At 39.1% G+C, this 26,801-nt stretch overlaps 1 protein-coding gene across 1 annotated transcript; it reads right to left on the bottom strand.

Moving 5' to 3' along the window:
* Positions 1 to 771: 771 nt before the first annotated feature.
* On the bottom strand, positions 772 to 26,221 carry LOC140138102 (caspase-3-like). The gene is made up of 8 exons (XM_072159993.1): positions 26,111 to 26,221; positions 19,481 to 19,807; positions 18,893 to 19,060; positions 7,523 to 7,636; positions 6,061 to 6,281; positions 4,900 to 4,987; positions 4,414 to 4,608; positions 772 to 3,871 (listed from the first exon to the last, which is right to left on the bottom strand). The coding sequence occupies exons 3-8, from the start codon at positions 19,056 to 19,058 to the stop codon at positions 3,660 to 3,662; spliced, it is 996 nt and encodes a 331-aa protein (XP_072016094.1). The 5' UTR covers positions 19,059 to 19,060; positions 19,481 to 19,807; positions 26,111 to 26,221; the 3' UTR covers positions 772 to 3,659.
* Positions 26,222 to 26,801: the final 580 nt, after the last annotated feature.

Here is a 26,801-nt window from a genome sequence, read left to right as displayed (position 1 = left end):
GATCATGGGCCAAAATAATGTAAAATACAAAAATTTTGCGTGCGCACATTGTAAAAATAAAGCCATTTCCATTCTGATTATGGGCAAAAATAGCATAAAATACCAAATTTTTGCACATCGTCCCAATAAAGCCTTTTTTTGAAGCTCGAAGACATACAGTCTCTATGTATTGTATGATGCAACTGTAATTTTTTTCGTCTGTGCCCCCGAAATTTTATTTTGCCTCCCTGACCAAAAAAGCTGGTTACACCCCTGCCCTAAGATTTTATAATAGTGCTGCTTCAATGTTCTCTTCCACATATCCCCTCTCCTTTCAATATTGGGAGAAAATTATGGTGATGAGGAGCATATTGTGGATTCCAACGGTGGAAGGGGTAGAAGGGGGGGCCATTTCCAATTAGAGTTTAAAAAGTGTTCAAACAATATTTGTTTCTGAGATTGTAGTTAGCCCTCCATTTAATAGATCTACTTTCTAAGAATGGCCACAGGCCTAAACAATAGTTACTTAATTTTGATTGTTTTTAGACTTTTAAAAACTTGTTAAAGACTTATTTATTTAACAAAGCATATACCAAACATCACTGATGTATGTATATATTTTAATGTTTAATTGTACCGGTACTTGTACTTATAAGTATGTTAATGTTTATTGCACTTATTTGTTTTTCATGTCTGCGCCTCGGAATAGTTCTAGTACTTGATGGCGCATTACAAATGCTTATTATTATATTATTATTATTAATTGGCAATCTCATAATGTACAACCCTCTCATAATATACCCAAAAGACATAACATTTTAGGTCTTTTATGAAATTTCATGTTTATCTTCAATACGAAAGGTCAAAATTTTCAATCAATGGTCAGCTTTTCATCCGAGCTACATACTTTTTAAGTACATATCCGGCATTAGATAAATAAAGTTCCGGGAATGAGTTTTAAGGTGTGCCAGTACAATTGCACACCGTTGCGCACCCAAAATCACCTGTCCAAGTGCGATTTATAGCACACCTCAATTCCTAGATTTCTTATAGAGTGCAATTTAATACAACACCTGACAGCCCGCCGTAACATTTCCAGAATTGTGAATTATAGCATGCCTGTTATTTTCAAAACTCAATCCCTGATTTACTTTGACTGTTAAATATAAAAAACATTTATTTTTAATAATTTGCCATAAAATTTGTATTATATCGCGAATTTCAAAAAATCCAAATTATTTGATATCAGGAGGACATTTCTCGTATTTACAATGAAATTTGATGTATCTGATGTGCTCTCAGGTCCCACAAAAATACTGTTCAAAACATCACTATCCAAGCCCTTAAATAAAAACAATTTATCTATATAACTTTGTAAGATCATAAATAAATTATTTTCTATCACTATTCCCTTAAAAATGGCCACTTTGATACAAACATTCATCAACTATACAAATACTATAAAACACTATAAAAGTAAATACTATTCAACTGTTGTTCCCAAAACATAAAATTCACAAGTACATAAAATTCACAAAAAGACAACCTTATTTGATTAATGAATCTAGCTGAATTTATGAATAATTTCTGGTAAAGCAGCAATAAATGTTTCACTTTATTTTATCGAATTTAGAAACTGAATATCCAGGATGAGTATATATTCAGATTCTAGTAATATCCCCTTGGCAAAGCAGAAAGCTCAATCTTGGTCAGCTATCCAAGTACCCCGATAGGAATTGCTTTGTTCCGTGTGGAGGTAACTTGATTTTTGACCAAGATTCTGATATCTGCCTTGACAATTTATACCAAATACAAACAGCAGTGTATATACAAGCTTATTTGACAATTAAAACATTGATTTTCTGTAAAACATGATCCTATAATTTCATAAAATTCCCTAAAATCAGCTGCAATTTATCAAGCTGCATGTATTTATATACAGAAATTGAACTGACTGGACAACTGCATTTTTGTATTTATTTACAAGGCAGATGCATATTTAATTTAGATGGTCTAATACTAAAGCAGCTGAAATGACTATACCATCATGCATTGCAGTGGATCTGCTTGCTCCATAACAAACGTATACACAAAGTAATAGCCCCTTAAATAACGAAAGCTATAGTTTGACAATACTTTAGGGGTCACATTTTTTCCAACAAATGTGTAAGCACCCTGATTTAAGAGCGTCATTGAAAGTTGATGTGAGGGATTTTGTGTAAAATTTCTATGGCATGTGGAATCTATTATGGTACCGCAAAGTATGATGGGATAGTTCTTTCAGCTGCTGTGGTCTAATACGGGGGCAATGGGCTTTCAGAAGTTACAACATTCTGAAAATATATGGCATAACCTCGCTGGTGACAACTATTCACACACTTGGGACATCACCTAGCCAGCGCTTGACATTTGAATATTCTATTCAAATTTTATAAAATTTGAATGCATTAGCTTGCACTACATAAAGGCACATAACTTTTTTTGCCATAAATTGAAGTAATTCAAATTGTTATGGGTCTTGAGTCAGAGGTTTGTGTGTTCAATGGGAATTCCAAAATAAGCTACTCCCAATCAGCATGCACCTAATATTATGTTTGCAAGTATTTTGTAAATGCATGCAGGACAAAATGGCACATATTAATCCTTCCAAGCTTATGCGCCCAATTAATTTTGAGACTAAATGTTTCATTTATGAGGTTAAAGTTTGGACATCTTCAAAATACCTAGTGGCAATTACAAGAGCAGCTTAATTGATCAGGGCAGTGTAGCATTAAAAATTAATAACCAGAAGTATCTCTATGGCAACTGTTTAAAGGGGTGTTTGTGATTTTAGTCTCTTCTTTTTATAGTATGGTTCAAAAGATATCCACAAAAAGCTTATTTCTGAAAAAATTTCTTCTGATTCAGACATGCTAGTATGTATATGTGACACAATCTGGTCCATGGGGCCAAACGCGGCAAATTTGAAACTGAGATAAAGGTAAAAATATGGAGTAAAAAAACAATAAAATACATAAGAAAGTAGACATAAAAAAACTTCATAACTTTAAAACTGAGTATGCTAGACCTTTGGTGTCTTTGATAGACTATTGTATGTATAATGTAATAATTACAGTAACTCAATTTTCAAAAATGCCTCCTTTGGCCCCCATGGACCAGATCGTGTCACATATTGCAGTGCCGGAGTGACTCATAGGCCATCGTATTGTAATTTTGGGTTATCGATAGACCGAAATACAAATTGGACAAAGTCTTTGTCAAATGTCCAGATCTGCCAGAATGTACACAGACAGAAGTTGGGGGGATGAGGATGTGAATCGCAAAGTGCCTAAAAATGATGGATTTAAAATATAGGCAAGAAAGATGAAGGACCTACATTTGGCATTCGGGATGAATTCTAACTTCATTCGCTTCATATGAAACACACTTTCACTATTTTCTGGAAGAGAAAAGAGTTTTTGATGAATTATTCCTACACTACCACAGACCCTGGGTCACTGACATCAGCTATCAGGTAAACCCTTACATCATAAACTAAAGATATTAAGACTATCCACAAACAGGTAATGTACCAGAATCGCCTGTTTGATCGTGTATGTCTAACAATCACGCCAGCATGACATGCCTTTGCAAATGCGCGATACCTGTTTGTGGATAGTTTATGCCTTACATTTACGAAATTATAAACCAAGCATAAATTTTTTAGTGAATGTTGATACTTGGCAGGGCATCTGTTTGGCACCACCCTCAGTACTTTCTCTATCCGCTACTTCACTATTGACCCTCAACAACATGTCCAGAAGATGGTCTGTCTTGTGGCATGTTTTCAGTGTCTCGCAGAAACTTTTGATGAACCATGAACCATCCACTTGGTTTCTCCATGCTTTTGTACCTAAAAGAGTTGAGAAAATGTGATAATTAAAATGAAAAGTACAGAAAAGGTTGATGATAAAAATGAGTTGATATATGTTGCACTACAAACGGATAATAAAATCAGTAATCGTATTTGCACTGAGAAAGGATAATGGTGTGGTTGAATGCGACATTTTACAAAAACGGTAGGGTTACCTTATGTTGTTAAATAAGGTGCCTTTACTGTTCTATGGGCCATTGTGATAAATTTTTGTGTATAATATCCAAATCACTAGAGCACTCAAATCTTGGAATCGGGTTGTTAACGTGACAGGCCTCCAACTTTTAAAAAACAAAGAATGGAAATTGAAACCGCAAGACAAGTTATTCATTCACCTTGAAAACATAATCACATATTTAACTACAGTTCCAGCAGTTATGTCCAATCATGGTAAGGACCACAAATAGTCAAACATGCATTTAGCCATCATAAAGTGTCATGGTTTCAGGTGATTCAGAGTATGGGAGGTGAATCAAACTAGAGGAGAAATTCATCTCAAAACAGTCCATGCATTATCTTACCCTTGCTAGTTGAATGTACTACAAGCATATCAGCATTTCTGGGTAGGTTCACTGGTTTAGGACCATCAGACATGTCAATTCGAGCAGCTGCACTGTATGAAGTCGGTTCTACTTCAGTTGAATCAGCTTTGTCCAGTGTTCCACGTCCATAGGCTGTGCCTCGACAACATTGGAAGATGAATACTTTGGGACATCCTGAAACATGAGTTTAAAAATAGCAAGGTTGAATGTACTATCTGAATTTGGTTAATTTAATATGATTTTTTTGGCATTGAAATCAGCCACCAAATTTGCTGTTTGTAGGACAACAAAACAATTTTAATTTGTAATAACAACATTAAATCCCCCATAGGGCTCCACAGTTACAGACAAGAAAGCAGTGTTTTTTCCCCATTTTACCTCATTTGGCTTAAAATGATAAATCACTTTCTATTGATACTTTGACAACAAAACTTTCTTACAAGTTATAAAGATTCTAAGGCTCACCTCTTAATCTTTGTAATTTATGGCCCTCAAACTTTTCAGTCACTTCATCTTCTGTGACAAGCTGTTCATCCATTGTGAGAAACCCTTCCTATTAACATACAAACATACAAACAAGGAGAATGTGAATAGCTTCAATACAATGTCCTCAACTTTTTTATTCTCTGAGATGAATTATATCCTGGGCTTGTGGCACCGATGCAAAGGTATAAACAATTCAAATTGTTAAGGGGTACTACTCCCTGGCCAATTTTGTGCCTATTTTTGCATTTTTCTCAAAAATTATAGTGCATTGGTGACAAGTAAGATATGGGCAAGGACTACAACTACGAATGTAAAGTATAGCAAGATGTGTGCTAGACGATGAAGTTACAGCACTTGGAACTGGTACCCGATTTATCATCTAGCATATAATGTTGCTAGTTTACATGGAGCAGCATCTGAATAGCACTCCGCATAGCGCTGCACATGAAAAACTTACCCTTGATACCTAACCTTTGTGTGATATCAGCTTGACCTAAAGGAAGGTTGTGTATAGATTGTATGCAATAAAAACAACCAGAACGGTATAACAATTGAAATGGCAGCCATGCTGGACAGTTCAAAGATAACTTAAGATGACAGAGGGACAGGTCTCTAGATCGATTCCACAACCATTCAAATTTATCACACGTTTTATTGTACTATCATGCGAATTTTCCTGTGGTATCTTCTGGAGGACAGAATTTTATTTAAATGAGGATGACTCTGTAATGAGTGACATCGTATTACATACCCTCTATTATAATCATTTGCCTGTTGACAAGCTGATTGTATAGCTGTAATTCAATAGCACTAGTTGGTGCGACTAGTAGAAAAATAATATGTGATGCGATCAAGCAAAATCAGTCGGAACTCGCATATATTGATTTTGAGATATAGCCAAACATAGGAAATATTTTCTTTTGTTTTCTATTATTTTGGAAACTCTTTAAATGCTCATATCTTTGGAACTGGTTGTTAAATTGCAATGGGGTTTTCTGCTAAATACAGCTTTGCAAATGTTTGTTACTATCCTATATGAAACTGAAAATTTAATATTTCTGAGTTCCGACTGATTTTGCTTGATCGCATCACATATTAATATTGGGTTTTTGTATGCCAAAGAAATGCTCCTAGACTTACTTTAAAGGCCTGTTGCCCATTGGATTCTACTGCATGTCGTTCACCATGGCTGCAGATAATACACATAAAACTTTTGAAGTCATTTCTCTCAAGTTCTCCAGCGACACTATCCAGTTGTAGTAACAGGGCTCGTTTAGATAAATCCGATTGAATATTTATGGTGAACGTTTGGACATAATCCTCAAATGCCATTCTGATGTTATCCTCATCCTTCATTGCACCTGCATATGAAAATAGTAATATGAGTCAAAGCCATCAATAATGAAACGTTAGATTGAGTCTTTTTTTTCCCTTTTTTTTCTATGTCAACTTGGGCAGTGCTGACAGGGTGGTACCAACCCAAGCAGAAATTCTATACAGCAAGAAGTGTATCAAAAGTGTATCAAAGTGTATTAAAACTGTATCAAACGGCAATGTGATACAGTTTTGATATACAAAGGGTGTATTGAAAATGTATCAACTGAAAATATAGGGTATCAAAACTGTATCAAATACCACCTAACTGTATCAAATATGTATCAAAAGTGTATCGAATTTGAACTTAGTTAATTTTGGCCATGCTTGTGGTGTATCAAAAGTGTATCAAATTGGACTTCCCAGTTTTTAGTGTATGTAAAGTGTATCAAAATGAACTTTTTGGTGCTAGATGTATATCAAAAGTGTCTCAAATTGGACTTGGTCAAATTCTGGCTGCATACAGTGTATCAAAAGTGTATTAAATTGGACTTTGCCTGTTTTTTAGTGTATGTAAAGTGTATCAAATTGAACTTACTTAATTTTTGGTGGCTAGAGGTATATCAAAAGTGTATCAAATTGGACTTAGTCAAATTCTGGCTGCCTACAGTGTATCAAAAGCGTATTAAATTGGACTTAGTTTATTTTGGGTGTTAGAGGTATATCAAAAGTGAAATGAGGGTTCCAATTAAAATACTTTTTATTTCATACATTTTTCATACGTATCAAAAGTGGTGTATCAAAAGTGTATCAAATTTCAGCCAGGGAAGATTGGGCTATTCCATCTAAAATCCACACTACCCCTGCGGAAGATTTTGGAAATATCTTCCACAGAGGGATAATGTTTTTCAAATGTAACTGGTCAATGTTGATCATTTTGAAACCCATACTCCCCCTGTACTATGGCTTCACCTAAATCTTCCACAGCTGGTGTGAGTATTTCAAATGGAAATTATCCAATTGTCTATTCTATTTGAAACTCATGCTCCCTCTGTGCAAGACTTTAGCTAAATCTTCCAAACCATCACTATACCATTTTTCACCCTCATGTGGCAGTGGTCAGTGCGGATATCATGACATTGGGTGCAGCTTCAAATCGCTAGTGCTTGCTCAAAGCTCTGGCATACACACACACACGCTTAATGACACCGCATAGATGTGCTCGCGAAACAGCTGCCTCAGCGCATTGACGTCACTGCCACATCAGGTGGAAAATGGTATATCTTACCATCTCTCTTCTTGACACCACCTGCACGGACAAAGTTATTGATGAACAACAGGTAGCCACGCCCTTTCTCATATATTGGTAATGGAGGTATGAATGGACTAGCATCATGTTGATCTGTAAAAAAAATTATGATTACCAGTGTTAGTCAATTGATAAATGACACAAACAAACCATAAAAAGAAAAAAACCACCACCAAACAGCCCAGATATAACCACTAAAAGAGTAAGTATCTGATCTATTTGCCACAGGTCACCTTGCCTATAGACAATATACCGTAAAACCCCGTCTACAAGCATATATAGTGGTTTTTTTTATAAAAGCTTAATTAATTCGAAGCAAGCGTTAATATATACCAATACAATAGATCGATCTTAAAATAATACTTGTTTGTATATGCTTGGATCCGTAATTTATTTGCTCAAACTCCATAATGGCGCCTGGATTAATGTAGCTTTCATCAGAAGCACACTATATGCTTGTAGACTGGGTTTTACGGTATATTTGTAGCAGACATGAATGCAAATTTTTCATACTTTATCCCTGGTGGGAAATACAGTTGGGCGACTAAGTCGCCAATAGTCGTTAGGCGACTACGACTATTGAAAACCAAAAGTCGACTAATGCAAGTATATTTTTGTGTTAAAAATTACTTTAAAAGTGCCAGTTATTCGCACCAAAACCAACCAAATACTAACATATAAGTTGCGAAAAATGTGAAAAAATGTTAGTCATTGTCTTACCAATAGTAACACTAACCAACAAGTAATCATAAAGTCCATAAATCATCATTAAATTGGTGTTATTGACTTGTTGTCGAACTACTTTCCCACAAGATAAAAGCTGTCAAAAAACTCAAATTACTTAGAACTGTCGAACATCTCATTATGATTATAATTTATGCAGCGATAACAGGTGTAGCAGTGTCATAGCGTGCATTTACAGACCCAGGTTGGGTGTTTGTACCAACTACTGAAGGTATGAGATTATATTAACTTTGGAAAGAAACAGCGAGAACTTCCGAGAAGTGTTTTCCAAAAGGGAAAATTTAGGAAAATATTATTAGATTAGAAGTACTTTTCACGTAATTTCAAAAAGCTATGCAAGTTGTGGTAACAGAATATTTAGAAAGCAACAGGAAAATAAACAAATTAGCTGACAAACAGTCGTAATGTTGCAATGCCACCCCTGTAGCGACAAATGCAGTAGTCTAGATGAGGTCAGGTGACGTGGGTCGGAGGTGAAAGTTAATCGTACATGCACGATGCAACACGTTCATGAGCATACCATGGAAAATATGCACTGCCGTGCCGGCATGTTTACATATTTTTGAGATTTGAGAAATTATATGAAGTTTCTTGTGCTGTTGCTGGAAAGTGGCAAGTGAATTTAATTGAACAGAAAAGTTAGGCCTATATTACAGCATTTTACAGTCAAATATTTGCATCGCAAACGTGCGCTACAGTGTAGCAATTTGTATCGCAACAGTGCTGGTTTGTGTAGCAAACTGTGATGCGATGCCGGCAATCACGGGTCCTGTAATCATGCATCATAAATACTAAATTGCCACCAATCTTTCACCCGATTTTTCAGTCCAATTTTAACCACAGATAGTCGCGACTATAGTCGTAGTCGCGACTATTTGCTGCCGACTAGTCGACTAGGAAAAAAGTGATAGTCGCCCAACTCTAGTGGGAAAATGAACCTAATGAAAATGGATCATGGGGATATGTATACCCTTTCAGAGCCCCATGTCCAATGAATATGTTGTTGCTGCTGTTGGTGTCACTGTTGATATGCTGTCACCAAATGACCATTTTCATATGATTCTAGACACATTTCAAGCATGACCCAGTTGTTCCCAATATTTCATTTTTTTGATAGTCAAAAGCGAAGGTCTTTTTAGGTATTAAGAAGGGTGCTAGAGAGTCTAAACTTGTTGAAAGAAAATACAGTTTACCTAAAAAGTTATAATATACATGTAGGTGGATCAATTTGTTAAACTTAGAAAATGGTGATGCTATTTACAGTGTGAAAAAAGAAATATTATAAAATAAAAAAATTTAGAGGAAAACATAAAAAAGTAGTTTGCATGGATGCTGATCCAATCCACCCTAAGAATGCCCCTGATGTGTGTGGAAATACTACAACATATCACCATGAAAAATATCTTGTTCAATAATACTATAGTTTTCAGCACAGTATTTACATGATTTTCTGCATTATTGCACTACAATAAAATAAAAATTGAGTAAAGCAAGCAGGAAGAATAAACACGGGACTTTGCGAACATGGTAAAAATGCAAATTAATAGTCGTTATAAATTCTTTTAGCATAGGACCTACTTATACTGACTTAATAAAATTGTACATTTTATGTTTTCACATTCATAAATTTGCTAGCAGTTGATGAGGAAGAAGTATACTAGAACCATGATACTCTATAGACGAATCCAATGAGCCACGTCATGGTCAGGATTTGGTCGGCCATTGCTGGGTCCCCGGTGCACCAAGCTGGTGTTGTGACTGCCCAATTGGGTGGATTAAAGCCATTTAAAAAATCGATGTTATATTGCATTGTGTTGTAGACTTTCATCATTCTTTTGTCTACATGTAACACGGTGATGTAATGCAGTTTAAAATCGTCGCCAAGGACGCATCATTTCACATTTCAGGTGAGATATACTCAGCAGGGACCCAGCCATGGCCCCCACTGAGGTGTAGGAATGCGTGAAATTGGATTCGTCTATAGGGACAGATAAGAGGAAGAGTGGATAAGAGGAAAGAAGGAGAACTTGGATGTGAGCTAAATGGGAAACAGAGGAAACAAGGAGAGAGGACAACCTGGAGGGCAACAAAGAAAAAGTTGATTTAAATGAATTCAATGTAACGGCTGATTAATCGTTAATAAATTATGGAGTTGGTAACATTGTTCGCAATAAAAACTCGGAGGGTGATGATGCATTTTACAAATTGCATTTATTTACGAACCGTGACAGACGGGTGACCACTAGTACTATGAATTTTAATTGAATGAACACAGCTTTCAACAGCTGTACACGATCCAACCGCGATCATATATCGCGTATTTCAAATTACAACGCGAACGCACAACCTACAATAATTAAAATACTAACCAATCACATCTGCGCTGGATTCACTTACGCATTACGCACAGTCACACATCGTGCAATGTAATGTACACAAAAATTGTCACGCTAGATCAGGCTGCGTAATTCATTCAATTGAAATTTCCACTATAGTTTTCCCTATTTCCCCTCAAACAATGTTGTATTTTCATATTGTGTTCAGGTTGTAGCTTGTAAAATTTGAGTGGTGGCTGGTGTTTGGGACAAATAAAATGCATCAATATATTTAACTCAAATTTCTGTAAATATTCATGTTTTTGATTAAAATTAAGTAAAATCAAGGTGCTTATTGACACTGATTTGAGTAGTAGGGTGTAGCAGTGAAATTACTGTTTATTGGACAGTGGTATGCTCAAAAAGTGAATGGTAGAATCTGTCACCCACCACTACCACCCTGATTATGTTTTTTTATATACTTCCTTAAACTTTATATTTACTTTCTATAACAAATTGAAAATATTAAAGGGCAGAACAATAAATAAAAAACCTGAGCTCATGGTAATGTGTAATGGTATCATAATACAAGGCAAGTGAATACAAGTGCAATAGGGCAATTATAAATGCAAATAAGTGATTTTTATGTTATGAAAATTAAGTTTTTAAACTTTACTTTCATGAATGCTATATTCATTTAAAGGAGTATTTCATGATCCTAGCATCCTCTTTTTAAGACATTTTTCAGTACATAGCCACTAAAAAAGCCTATTCCCAAAATTTCAGTTGATTCCGATTTTGCGTTTGCAAGTTATGCATGATTATGTGTATTACACTGCTCCATAGACAATGCGTTGTAATTTAGTTCTGGTATACCAGAACGAAATTCAAATTTCACGATATCTTTGCTAAACGAATGAATCTGCAAGAAATATTTTGAACATAAACATTATATAGCCAGAGGTTTCCAGTGATATAAAAATCTCAACTTTTTCTGAGAAAAGTGGGGGATAAGGCTGTGGATCACGAAATGCCCTTTTAAGTAATGAAAATGGAAATAATGAGCATTTACAGTTGCTTTTACTATGATGCATTTTTCAGCAATATCCAATGAAAATTTGTGTCCACTTGGTAGCGGAATGTTGAACGAGCGCACACTATACTTAGTACTTAATGTACATAGATGAAATGATTGCAGGCTGTGCAGCATTTAAAGAACTTTTCAACTACAGAAAGTTTCAATCTGGTTCTGATATAGCTTATTTGCCTTATTGCACTTTTTTGACCCAACCTGTAAAAAGGGAAAATTATAATTACAGTAAGATCCTCCTTTTGTCCAGTAATGTATAGCATGTCAATTAATATTTGTAATAATTTACATTTTATAATTTAGTCATCAATGGAAACAAAGCTAGTATTACGGCATTACTTAAATTCCCAATGGGGACAAGGAGCATAGAAGCTACTTTAGAATAAAGGCCTATAGCTAAAGTTCACCGATGTCTTACAAACATATTTTTGGTGCCACGGACACAGCTGCAAATTTTCTGCATCATATTCTGCTACGGCAAAGTTTTCCGCAGTGAAGTAGCACAAAGTCCTGAACAAAGCTTATCATTTGTGTGGATAATCTGAGTGAATATACTCATTGTTTCCTGAACATTACAAAATTGTTTTTAAAGGTCTGACATTCTGTCTATTTCACTGTTGACACTTTTATTATTTGTGTAATAATAGCAGAACAGTTCGAGTTAAAAGTTGCTGCGCCAATAAAAGGATTAGGGATTAATCTAATGTGATAATCACAACCAGGCACATGTTGCTTCCACGAGTGCAGAGACAGAGAGAGAGAGCCCATCCAGGCTCAGTGCACCTTAAGGGCACACAACTATGAATCAACTGGCGTAACTACCTCTTTCTCTCTTTTTGTCTTTTAAAGAAAAAAAAAGATCACTTTCCTCACAAGGAAGTGAGGATAACACTACTAAACAACTACTACTAACAACTGACTTGCAGAAACCAATCTAACAGCTTATGTGAATGAAGACACTGTTGGTTTAGAACACTCAAAATAGGCAATGTGCCAACAGTCAATAACATCAACAGTTCAAGAGTCTTTTTGTCTGCAATGACAAACTGACATTCAACATGAATGTAAAATGGTTCAAAGTTCAAAGAAGTAAACGTCAGTTCCAGAGTTTTCTTTTAGAATTCCAAATGACATACGTAAATCAGTTCAAAGTTCAATGAAGTGACCATATAGGAGGACACCGATGATGGATTAATGTCATAGTACACAGTGACCTGTCCATTTAGTTTAACACATAGTCTTTCAGGTGCTCAGGAAGTTTGTGAGGGCGCTGAACGCCTTTGTGTGAGCAATGGTGGCATGATCTCAGGGCCAACCATACTAGCTTGGGGGATACTTTCACTAACCTCACTGCTGTTACCGGTACATGGATTAGGTATTGCTGGAGCTATGACCGCTATCGCGCAAGGGATCGCGAGGATCTGACTCAGAACTGGGGTGCGAGTGATTAGCATTCCTGGGCAGGGGGTCACAAGTAGCAGGTGTGGACAACTCGCCAGGTATGAAAGGAGGCTCTGGAGGAGTACATTCAGGGACCACTTCAACAAACTCGGAATCCTCGGTGGGTGGAGATGACTTGGGAAAGGGACGAGAATCCAGGTCAGGATAATACTGGACCTTAAAGCACTCAGATTTCTTGATACGATAAGAAGTATTCCGAAGCTGAGAACCCACAAATTTGAGGATGTTGCACCATGGGCCTTCGATAGTAGTGACTAAGTAGCGATCTCTAGCATGAGATTTCTTGCGATCTGAGTAGAGGTAGACAAAATCACCAACCTCCAACTCTGCTGCTGGGGAGGCAGAGGCTAATGGGGCCTTTGAATGAGCACTGTGTGGGTGGTTGGCTTTTCGCAAGGCATGCTGGGCCTGAATCATTTGGCAATCAGTGAAAGGAACCTGCTCATTGGTAAACTGGTCTCGCTGAAACCACATCTCACGGGCTGAAAGACCTCGGGATCTGATGCGAGTATTAAGGGCTGCAGTAGCAATGGCAAGTGATAATGCTGTAGCCGGACCACCTGTAGAATCTTGTCTGAGCAACTCATCTTCAAGCTCACGAATGGCTTTCTCAGCAACAGGATTCTTGTTATTATTTTTAATACGACCGATCTCAACCGATAGATGGTAACGTGTGAGAAGTTTGTCATTGGCGAGTCGAACAAACCCTGGTGCTGGGTCAGTACGAATGACTGCAGGGGGGCCATCAAGTGGACGAAGTTCAATGCACAATTGAATCAGGGCATCACGCAACGTGCCATGTTGTTCATTCTCGACAATGCAAGAAGCTGTGTAGGACGTTGAGGTTTCGCGCAGCACAAGGACTAGCTGGCGGCTACGCTTCAGGATATCAGCTGCAAAAGAAATGCCAACTGCATCGGGAGGGTCACTTGAGGACTGCTCGATCAATGTCTTAGGGGCATTGGACAGAGAAGCACACTGGTGACAAGTTGATGTCACTTGATCAATAACGCTGGTTCACCAAACTGAGCTGATGTTTGGAGGGATGGTCAAGTTGGATGTGCAGGGCAGTGAGAAGACCATTTAAGACCTGTCTGGGAACAACAATACAATCGCGAGTTGGGGACAATGGTTGATCACGACGAACAACAAGTAGGCCATCTCTAGCGATAGATGCAACCTGCAAATAGCGCTTCACATCTTTGACAGAAGTAGCTTTCTTTGAAGGGCGAGTGCCCTGAACTAGATGAGCATGTGTTCGCTGCAGATCCGGGCATTCCTGCTGAATAGCATGCCAGGCTGCTTTGCTGGCAAAGGGAGCTTAGCTTTCCGGACAGAATGTCATGAGCGGAAACACGAAGGACAGTTGCTTCCTCTTCACGCTTTGATAAAGGAGCATATTTGACAAGTGGGCTCAGTGCAGTCAGGGGCATTACGACTAGCAAAGTCTGAGGGGGTGTTATCTGATCCTGCAAGATGACGAACAGATGCTTGGAAACGACTGACAGTGGAGAGGAATGTGGACACGCGAGGACTGGCTGAAAACTCACCACGGCAGAGCTTTTCATATGCCTGAACACAAGGTTTGCTGTCAGTGAGGATACATGTCTTGTGTTTGGACTGAATAACATAGGGACTGAAGTGCTTGGTGGAGGCAGAAATAGACAGCGCCTCAATTTCTTGAGGGTAACCATGTTGGCTGTCGATCACGCAATTTAGCACTGAAGAACCCGGCGAGGAAGAGTTTGTCATTGCGGAAATATACAATGTCGACCCAATGCTATGTTTCTTCACGGATCCATCAGTAATGATCCAAAGCTGATCATTGGGATGGGGAAGTGTGACTGCCCTAGCGGAAGACAGTGCTGCTTGAGCCTTGTGAAAAGCAGTATGCAGACTATCAGACCATGTAAGCTCTTCAGTTGATTGGTGCCCTGCAATAGCATCATCTAATGGGGCTACCAGACTGGCACAATTCTGAATGACACGGGCCAGAACCTTGTATGCACCGATGAAGGACCGCATGCCACCAACTTTGCTTGGAGGCGAGCAGCTGGAAAGTGTGGCGATGCTATGGGGGCTAGCACAAAGGGTTCCATTTGGCCAAATCCAACCCAGAATTACTGTCTTTTGGGGGCAAATGACTGTTTTGGAAGCAGAAAGACGTAACCCAGACTTAGACAAAGCTTGCAAAACTTGACGCCAATTCTCAACAAGTTCATCCACAGTATTACCACCACAGTACAAGTCATCAGCGAGTTTTGCTACGACGCCTTTCTCTAAGAGGTCACCAAGGACACGACACATCAGTTCCTCAAGGGCTGTTTCAGAACCTGGCATACCCATGGCACACCGTGTATACACACGCACCCACGAAAGGGAGTTGCAACACCACAGTATTTCATGGACTCATGGGATAAAGGGATTTGGTAGAAAGCACTAGTCAAGTCAGTGGCAATCAAATACTTCCATTTGGCAATTGAACGCAATGTTGAGTCCACATTGGGCATTAGAGAGGGTTGTGGCTTGCTATATCTACCGACATCAGCAAATGCAGTAACCAGACGAAAGCCTCCATTAGGCTTCTTGACAAGAAAGGACGGGTTAAGGTATTCGACACACACACCGACATCTTCAGGTCTAGCAAAGACGCCTGCTTTTCAAGCTGATCAAACTTTGATTGCAACTCTTGGAGTTTATCCTGTGCATACAATGGGAGACGACCTTTGCGTTGGGGGGGTTGGACCGGTCCCATATTAACCACAGATTTGAAAGGGCCGACAGCACCATTGTAACCTGGGAAACTAGGGTCAAAAACCTCATCGTACTCATCGAGAAGACTGCGGAAGTTGGATTGCTCACAAGTGCCAAGTATACCATCTGGGTCAAGGGCAACAGCAGCTGAGTAGTTAACCGGTGAACTGGGCTTTGGGACATTGACTGATGCTGCTGCAGCAGTGTGTGATGGCTTAGAAGTTAGTGATGGTGAAAAAACAGTGTGTATCTGGCCAAGATGTTCATGCTTTCTGATGACAAGTGGCACACCAGTATTGTTGGGAATGCGAACCCTGCCTGCAATACTTGTGATTACATCAGGCTTGGGCCAGGCTTGTTTGGGCGGTAGGAACCTACCGAAGCGGGTATCAACACGGGCTCAATGGCAAAAGTAGCATCTGATTCAACGATGTCTGCAGGGAGATTTACCTCAACGTATGAGCCTGGCCATATGGTAGTGTTTTGAGAAGGTCCACGAAGTATATGGGCACGACGAACAGTGTGCTGGGATTTGGGGCTCTTGTTGGCGCCTATAAGTGATAATTGTACCATCTGTCAAGATGATTTGGTTCTTAGCAGGGCTTAATTGCGACATCATTGCATTTCATGAAGGGAATACCTGCAAGGATTTCTTCGTCAAGGTCTCTAACAACTAGACCTTTAAAGACAAAGGAGTGTCTGTCACGAGTAAAGGTGAGGGTTGTTTCCCCAACTACCTTAAGAGGGGATGACCCATCAGCTTGACGGGCAGACTGCGAACTCTGATGAATGGGGCATCCTAATCGTTGGACAGTGTTTTCGCGAATGAGATTACCAGTGGATCCACTGTCAATGGTGATGCGGACCGCATGGTGCTTGTGGAATGCATCTACATAAGGAGACTGATCAACATGAATTGCAGCGCTGTCTGAACATTGGGCTGCGACTAAGGTCAGATTGGTCAACAAAGGCGCATGCTAAATCTGAGTCGCTGTCACAATCATCAAGGATGTTAAGCTGACGAAGCGCCAGGGCCAGGTATTTTCTGTCCTTTTCAGGGAGGTACGAGCACTCGCTAAGAAATGCGCATGGTCATGCCGACCAGCTTGCTCACACAGAGGGCAGGATTTACCAAATGATTTCTTAGCTTTCAATTTAGGCATCGGTCTCACGCTGACTACTAGTGCGCATGCTGCGAGCAGCATCGCTTGAGCTCAGCTCATCCAGGAGCAAATCCAGAGGTAGAGAAATTTCGGCTGTGATAGAAGCCACGGAGCGGGATCGTAGCTCGGTACCGTACCGGTGCTTTACTAATCGGGGCAGATCAGGGTTTATAAGACGCAACCACGTTAACACTACAAAGTTTTCGAGTGTAGGCGTAATCTCCTCATCTTCATCGATGACTTGGTCATGGTGACTGATGCCGCCTCCTTCACGCATGAGGTTGTCTTCGGTGCATGCTACTAGACGCTGGTACAAGTCCTCTGGCCGTTCATCAGGGCCAAGGGTAATATTGGTGAACTCTAGGAAGTGGCCACCTGTTGTTTGGAAGCCAAAATGGAGACGGATGGCTTGCCATATCTTTTTCAGGCTGGTGCAGTTTTTGAGTATTGTATTTCGTGAGATAATTGGACAATAGTTGGCTATTTGTCCAAGCATAAGCTCAATGCAGCATTTTTCTGGACTGCTGTTTTCCTTTGGGCTTCCTGTATGTCCTCACCGTCGTTAGTGAGACCTCGAAGAGGGGAAGTTTTTGACTTTTTGCCCCATACCGCTCCTTCAACCAAGTAGGGACAGGGATATAAAGGGATAGGCATCGTAGCTATTACGTAACACACCGAATGATGTAGTTTAACTCTAGACAATAGGCGCCATATTGCAGGAGGGTTAGAGTTCATAGAGGAAACGTTAAAGGTTAGTAGATTAGGTCACCCAGGCACATCACTAATGTGTTTCACGAGTTGTAATACCGACAGGTAAAACATTGATTTTGTAAAATTCTCCGATTTTTAAAATTACTAAATAAGGTTAGTACTTCAAACCATTCTTTGATGAATCTATGCAATATGACGGTAATTTTGAAACATCTAAGAATCAATCTTAAACATCTTCATGATATTCATTTTTTTTTTTTTGGTCAAAGGTCAATCTTGTGACATCCACAGACTATCGGGTGGAAACTTCAAAGCAACGATCATGCGTTAATATTTACAAAATGGCGAATGATGTAGTTTAAGTCGAACAATAGCGTGACCGGCGTGACGTAGTTTTTGGCATTGTTCCTATATGCACTTTCACCCTCCTGGTAGGGAGAAAAGCTTGGGTCTAATGACAGTGTATACTGGAGGTTATGTTTCCAGCTTTCAAATGAGTTTATTGTTTCGTTCTTTGTTAGAGGCCATTGCTTCGGCGCACGATGTGTAATTGTGGCCATTGCTGATTGTTTTTACACTCGTGTATGTGAACCAGAATAAAAGCTACAATGTAATATGCAGCCTTGCAGGCTTAAGCTTACTGTTTTAATCTTACTGGTCGCTCACAGTCTTGTGAAAGATCACACAATTAGGGTTCAAGATGACCACCAATTTCGTCAGGAAGGTCAGCTGAGAGACTTCAGAGATGACTGGTTTCGAATCCAAGCTGCCACCACGCCAATAAAAGGATTAGGGATTAATCTAATGTGATAATCACAACCAGGCACATGTTGCTTCCACGAGTGCAGAGACAGAGAGAGAGAGCCCATCCAGGCTCAGTGCACCTTAAGGGCACACAACTATGAATCAACTGGCGCTGAATAATTTAACTGGCGGAAAATGAATTTAAATACTGACCATTTTAGTTGCTGAAAGTTGATCGATTAATATTGTAATGCCTCCTTACTGTTAAACTCATCTAAAACCAGTGAAATTGCAATCTGCAGGTAAACGTAGCATGAAACATGGACTAAACTTTATTGGTCTATAATAGCACTTGCAATGGATTTACCTCTCAACTGACGAGGATGGGTTGACATGGCAGGAGGTCCTGAAGATGGTGGGTTCAATGTGCTACCTGATGGTGCTTCATACCGCACTGCAGGTGGTTGACTCATCAAGCCTCCATAATTACCATTGTTGACATTGGTATTTTGGCTGCTATCACCTTGCTCCATTGCTGTAAAATATAAAATATAGTACACATTTTGAGTCTTTGGGAGCCTGAGAATTTATGGGAGTAGGATCATACAGCCTGGACTGACTAAAAGGTTTCAACCCCAGGGACCAAGGAGTCCACAAGGAGGCCGAGAGACTGATTTGCCTCTAAATACAGTGATCATAGCGTGAAAGCTAGATGCTGAACCTGCTAAAACCTGGGGGCTGAATGACGCCTCAAAAGCAGACCCTGAATTATTCTGGCACCCGGGCTCTGGCATTATTATGTATACTATTTTTATAATGAATGATAAAAGTGTGTAAAAGTGGGGGCCGGGGAGGGGTATGAATTTTTTGAAATGATGCCTGTGAATAAAAAATAACATGCACATTATATTTACATCATGGTACTGTACATGAAGAAAGTAAATCACACTCATACCTTCTGTTCCTGTTAAATTTTCAATGGTGTCGATTCCATCAGCAAATTCTGCTTTTTCAAATAACTGCTTCAGCTTTCCGTAGTGCCCTTCTTTAAAAACCCTTTTCTTTTCCAATTTTCAAGAAGTTCTCTCATATCCTTCAACTTCTCTAGCTCTCCAGCTCTGAGTCCACCAAAATCCTTTGATTTCACACATGTTTTCAAGTTAACAAACTCTTCAGCGCCACAATCTTTGCAGAGATCATTAATTAAGGTGGTGTGCTGTTGTGATATCCCTCTACCTGACATTTTGCTTCATAGACCAATGGTTCCTTGTGCACAAATAATCTGAAAATAATGACAGGTACAAAAATATATCAACTACTTGGTACTTGGTTGGTTGTCCTCCGTAGAATACCGCAGAGGCATTTTAACAGGAGGTGGTCACAAAAAAATTAAGGGGGGGGGGGGTGATGCTCTGTTTAAATGTGGTCTTGGAAGGCTGGTTGATGCAGTCTTGTTGAAGGTCGTTCCACTGCCTGATGGTCCTAGGGAAGAATGCGTTAGTGAAGGGGTCCAGTTTGTTGGTGTAGATTTGGAACTGCTGGTCATGTCCTCTTCTCGTCCTGTCGGTCTTGGGGTGGTGTATGTCTTGGAGATGTCCAGGTCGCCATGATGAATCTTGGATAAGCAGGTCAGACGGTGAATTTTTCTCCGCTCCTGTCAGGTCAGTGCCAATACAAAAATTTTGGTTTTGTAATATGAAAACTCCAAATTATAAGTAAAAAAAAATCTACCCTTTCTCCCACCCTTTATACAAACACTACCAAGAGCAATTTGGAGATCTCAGGTGGTTCAACCATCACTAAATTCCACTAATTTTGCTTTTTGAACCCCTTAGGAAACAACCCAATGAAGCCCTATAAATGAAAGTCCTTTTGTTAGGGAGGGAGGGGGGTCGAAAAGTCTGTTTGATAAGAAGTAGTTAAATCATCGGTCAAAGTTGATCTTTATTTAAGGATTTAAAGCCATATTATAACATTTGCTGAGGAAGACGCCCTCACTGAATTTTTAAAATTCATTTTTTTATTATTAAGATGGAATTATTAGTCGAACGCATACACGATGTTCATAACAGACAGTACGTACACAGCGTGCGGGACGGTGATATACACAACAAAGGGTCTTACCACAACATGACCGAAGGAGTGGTACGTATTGGTGACATGTGCGCTGGTAGTAAATTCCAATTTTCTTTGCTTTGCCGTATTTGTTCGGCTCAAAAATAAAAGGGGATATATCTGACAGTAAAAGCTAACATTTTATGGCAAAGAAATGCTAATCTATTTTGTTTGAAAATGTTATAATATGGCTTTAATATGTAATTGTAAAATTTTAGTATTTTCTGAAGTACGATATTGACATTTTACAGTGAATACGGGTTGGAATTTTCGATATTTGACACTTACGTTAGAGGGGAGGGGGAGGGGTTAGCCTTCTAACTAAAGGACTTTCGTTTTTAGGGCTTCATCAAACTTTTGGGTTGTTCCTTACATTTTCATTACATCTTTATTTAACCCATGAAGATAAATCAGTCAATTGAACTTCTATTGTTGATTTCATTTGCAGTGAAATCTAGGAACCAAATTCGCTGTGTATTTTGATCTGTCAATCAGTGGGTAATCATAGCACTTGTTCAGTGCCGATATGACAGACTCTAGTTCAGTGGCGGATGCAGGATTTTTTAAAAGGGGGGGCACAAACTTTGAATCATCGGCGCGGCCGCGGCGGACGTCGCGCTTGCGCGACGCAGGGGGGTGTCTGAGGGGGGATGTGCCCCCCTCAGAATTGAGAAACTTTTGCAAAATGAAGACCTAATTGAAGCTATTTGGTAGACCATTTTGGCAATATTATTGTGTAAAATTTTTATTTGAAGAAGCCGAAAATTTGCGAAATGACGGTCCAATTGAAGTCATTTGTCGACAAGCTTTCACTATTATTGTGTAAATTATTGCCTTAAACATAAAGTGTCTGGTGTCCAAAACAGAAGCGAAAAGGTTAACTTCTTTATGCATATGCAGGGGGGGGGGGCTGAGGGGTGTGCCCCCCTCAGAAGTGGGAGACTTTTGAAAAATGAAGACATAATTGAATCCATTTGGTGGCCTCATTTTGGTACTATTTTTGTGTACAATTTAATTTGAAAAAGCCGAAAATTTGTCGACAAGTTTTAAATTATTGCTTTAAACATAAACGGTCGGGTGTCCAAAACAGAAGCAAAAAAGGTTAACTTCTTTATGCATATGCAGGGATGTCTGAGGGGGATGTGCCCTCCTCAGACTAGTGAGAAACTTTTGTAAAATGAAGACCTAATTGAAGCCATTTGGTGGACCATTTTGGCACTATTATTGTGTAAAGTTTTAATTTGTAAAAGCCGACAATTTGTGAAAGGACGGCCCAATTGAAGTCATTCGTCGACAACCTTTCACTATTAATGTGTAAATTATTGCTTTAAACATAAAGGGTCTGGTGTCCAAAGCAGAAGTGACAATGGCAACTTCTTTATGCATACGCAGAGCGGGGATGTTCCCTCCTGAGAAGTTGGAAAATTTTGAAAAATGAAGGCCCAATGGAAACCATTAGGTGAAACATTTTTAATACTATTATTTGAAGTCATTCGTCGAAAAATGTTCACTATTGTGTCAATTATTGCTTGAAACACAAAGGGCCTGGTGTCCAAAGCAGAAGTGAAAATGGCAACTTCTTAATGCATACGCAGGGGGGGGTGTCTGAGGAGGGATGTCCCCCGAGAAGTTAGAAAATGTGTGAAAATGAAGGCACAATAAAAACCACTCGTAGACCATTATTCACCATTATTATTACTGTAGGTCTAATCATATTGCTTTAAAAACATGTTAAAACATAAAGTGTACGGATGTCCAAAACAGAAGTGAAAACAGTCACCTGTTTATCTCCCCTCAGAAGTTGGAAAATTTTGTAAAATGAAGGTCCCACTTAAGTCATTTGGTGCATAATTTTTGCACTTTTATCATTGCTTAAAACAAAAAAAGACCCCGTCCCCGAACTCAATTGGCAAAATTTTAAATATTAGGCCTACACTTGTCTCGGGACTGGCCCTGACAGACACTTAATTAAGCCTAGCATGCACGGATGGTGTTGAAGTCAGCATTGAGTCCGTCGTAATACTGATGTTGGGGATAAAATGTGACGGGCCCTGCGTATCGGTGGGCCCACAGTAATTTCACAGGCTTTTGGGCAAAGGACCCGCCTTCAAGCAATACCTAAATTAATCACAGATTAGTATAGGCTTGGGCCCACTCAATCAATACGTGCAAATATTTTTTCCTTCTTCTCACCCGGTCTTCTCATTTTCTCTTCTTTTCTTTCTCTCATTTTCACACTTTCTCTTCTCTCCTTTCCTCATTTTCATTAGCCGCGAAGGGGGGCGGGGCACGGGCCAGTTTGCCCTTCCACCTGGATCCGCGCCTGGTCCAAAAAATAAGCCTATTGACTTATTTATCCATACGCGGAGGGAGGGTGCCTGAGGGAGGATGCACCCCCTCAGAAAAAATTAAAAATAAAGGCCGAATTGAAGCCAATTCATGGACCATGAAAGGGACACAAAAGCAAAACAGGGGTTTTATTTTTTTTTTCCTACAAAATTGTAAAAAAAAAAAAAAAATTAGGACCCTCGAAAGGGGGGGGCACGGGCCGGTGTGCCCATGCCTGGATCCGCGCCTGCTCTAGTTGACACTACAAATTTCACCAAGTTCGCTGCTGTGCAGCTCATTTTTGACCATTTTCTTCTAAGTTTGCTCCCCTTAAAAGTTGTCTTGCCCCCTTTGCCCACATTCTGAAAAAAGTGCTGGCTATGCCCATCGCCTAAGATATACGAAACACTGCAGTTGAGAAATCAGAAATTCTTATTCCATGCCCCAATAAATTAAGATACTACACCCTAGCCAATTTTGTGCCTATTTTTGCATTTTTCTCAAAAATTATAGCGCATTGGGGACAAGTAAAATATGTATGTTATAGGGGAAAGGACTACAACTACTGCACTGGAAATTTTATTTCAGCACAGACAACAGTTGTGGAGCTACAGTCAAAAATGAGGGAAAACCAATATTTGATCAATAAATCAGTAACTACTTGCTTTGAGTTGCTGAATTTTCAGTGCAGTAGTTGTAGTCCTTGCCCTATAATATACATATCTTACTTGTCACCAATGTGCTATAATTTTTGAGAAAAATGCAAAAAGAAGGCACAAAATTGACCAGGGGTGTAGTACCCCCTTAAGGAGGCGCGGATGTGATCCTCTTTTCTTTTTTTTTGAGGGTCTTATTTGGTTTTTTTACAATTTTCCTGGAAAAAATTATAAAATCTCTTTGTTTTGCTTTTATTTTTACATGTTTTATGGACGATATAAATTTACATCGCATTTTGATGACGTGATTAACAACCTCCCATGCCATTGGCGGATCCAGGCAAGGGGCACACCTGGTCCGTTCCCCATTCCGTGAAAAAAGAGGAAAAAACCTGTGACGGGCACTGAACATTCACATTGTGTAATAATAAATAGTGTAAGGGTCCACAAAATATGGCTTCAATTTGGTTTATTTGCTTCTATTTACTCTACAGTAAAATTCAATCTGTTAGGAAAATATTTGACAGTGTAAGGTGGGGGGTTGGGTTTGGCATGGTGTTGGGGATGGAGTTTTCACTAAGATCGAGGTAGAAAAAAATTAAAAATTAAATGATGATATAAGATCGGTATACCCAATGTTCGTAAGTGAGGGTCCCGGGTGAGGGTATGCTGTGAAACTAGTAGTAACGGTTGCCTTTTCCAGAGGTCTATACTTTGAATTTGATACGGTATAAAAATTCATGTTTATTTAAGGTGGTACTATACCCCTTGATAAATTTTTGACTATTTTTTGCATTTTTCTCAAAAACTAATAAAACACTGGTAACAAAAGTTTACGTATATTATAGGGGTAAGGAATCCAGTTACTACACTGGAATTTCAGTGACTCAAGACAAGTAGTGAATAGTGATTGATTTATTGATCAAATATTGGGTTTCCCTCATTTTTGACTGTAACTCCACAACTGTTGTCTGTACTGAAATAAAATTTTCAGTGCAGTAGTTGTAGTCCTTGCATGCCCCTATAATATACATACCTTACTTGTCACCAATGCGCTATAATTTTTGAAAAAAATTGGCCAGGGATGTAAACATACCACCTTAATAGTGGATCTATAGCAAAAGGTGGTATTTTTTGATCCAAAATAATAATAAATATCACCAAAATTCATTTTTCCGATGTGCAGGGGAATTCCTAACAATGTAAACCAATTAGCCGTGACAATTTGGAGCACAATGAATTTTTCCATGTTTGCCTAATACAAAGTCCGAGCGTTCTGCAGTAAAAAAATGTTGCTCTTCATGGAATCATGATGATACTAGTACAACAAGTCATACCTAGAATAATTTCTCAATTTGAAATTTATCCTTTCTAGGTATGACTGCTTTACCGTAAAATTTGCGTCAATTCACGATGTCATGATATGTGGCTTATGTGCACCACGTTTTTTAGGCTCTGCGATTGCTGATTACATAGACGAGAGCAACTGGTAAAGGCATCTACTCTGTCCTTCACCTCGCATACAAAACTAAACCAGATCATTCTTGTTAACATGGTTAAGAGACCACCTTTCAATTAGTAGCAGTGACAACAGATATGTACCATAGTTGACTGATGTTTGAAACATGTATGAAGGACCTAGTTGTTTAAGCTAAGATACCCTTCCAAACTATTAATAATAGTTTGGGATTTTCAATGAAAGAAAGAAAGAAACAAACAAACAAAGAAAGAGAAAGAAACAAAGGTTGAAAGGAAAGAAAGAAATGCATAGGAAGAAGAAAAGAATGAATGAAAGTAAGAAAGAAAGATGGGAAAGAAAATAATGAATGAAAATAATGTGATGAATGAAAAATTAATGTATATATTAGGAAGGAATCAAGGCTGTCACGCAACAACTAACTGTCAAACCCAGTCTATAAATCCAGACACATACAATGACCATCTACCTTGCTCCCTATCAGACCCATCCAATTAATTACCCATTACCTGCGTTGTCCCTACATGTAGAACAACTCTTGTGAAAGGTAAAGGAAATGCAGTTGGTGACAGGTTTATAGATAAACAAACTGGAGTTGATGACAAGTTTGAGACCAAAACAGATGGTTATAAGAGCACACCTCCCACTTATAAGAGCATTTTGGTGGGTGCTACTAGTTTGTAAGAATATTCGCGGCTCACACTATACTCTTACTACTACTATATTGTCGGGACAATTTTTCATATGTGGCCTAATAGTGGCATCATGATCATCAGTATGAGTATATCACTGAGTCTGCTCACTCTGCTGATCACTCATCACTATGCACTACCAGATATTCACTATCATCAGTAGCAGTACATATGACTAATATCACTATCAATATAGTATCATTCATATCAGTAAGCTTAAAATAATGGAAAATTTTTACGAACTGCTGGTCGTGTTCTCAAGTACAGTGACCATACACTAGACTAGTAATGTGCCCAATATTGCACCGTTTACTCACAATGATTCCCTAGACAACCACAGTCTTCCTACGCAAAAACAGGGTCATTTGGTGCCTCGAAAAAAGGAAGTATTTGGTTTGCCAGCTCGCCACGTCGGAACAGAGATGAACCGGGATGAACTAATCTAAAAATAGACTGAGGTCAAATTCGTCTCTTACATGCGGTTGGTGAGCGTACAGTATGACAAAGTCTCACGCATGAGCTGACAGGAGTCCTTGACGTTGAGATTAAAGTGTCGGTTTCCGATGTCGGGGAATTCCCAAGTAAACGCAATCCCTGGTTCATCCCTGGATGTGGTTAGGATGAGGTCATTTTTAAGTCTGACCAGGCCACCAACATGACCAAGGAACTTCTATGGTCTGACAAACATCATCCCTGGATCTATTCAATAATAAATAACACTGAATGAAAAAAAAAAAAATCCCAAAAACAAAACAAAACATTTTTTTTCACTTTTTTTTAATCACCTTGGGGCTGGCATGGCTGGTGCGGGAGAGAAAGCATAACATTCAGGCAAAAATGCAACTCGAACCAAGAATGAAGACTCCAACTCAAAGTCTTAACAAACAGACACAAAGCAGGTTCAAAGACCCATGGAAGGGCCGGACTCGGACACTGTAGCCTATTGATACAGAGTCCTGACCCGACCGAATCATTGGCCTTTACATCTTGATGAACCACCAGCCCCCT

Source organism: Amphiura filiformis, chromosome 17 (genome assembly GCF_039555335.1).
Source record: "Amphiura filiformis chromosome 17, Afil_fr2py, whole genome shotgun sequence".
Classification (NCBI taxonomy): Eukaryota; Metazoa; Echinodermata; class Ophiuroidea; order Amphilepidida; family Amphiuridae; genus Amphiura; species Amphiura filiformis.
This window is presented reverse-complemented; position numbering and strand designations above follow the sequence as displayed.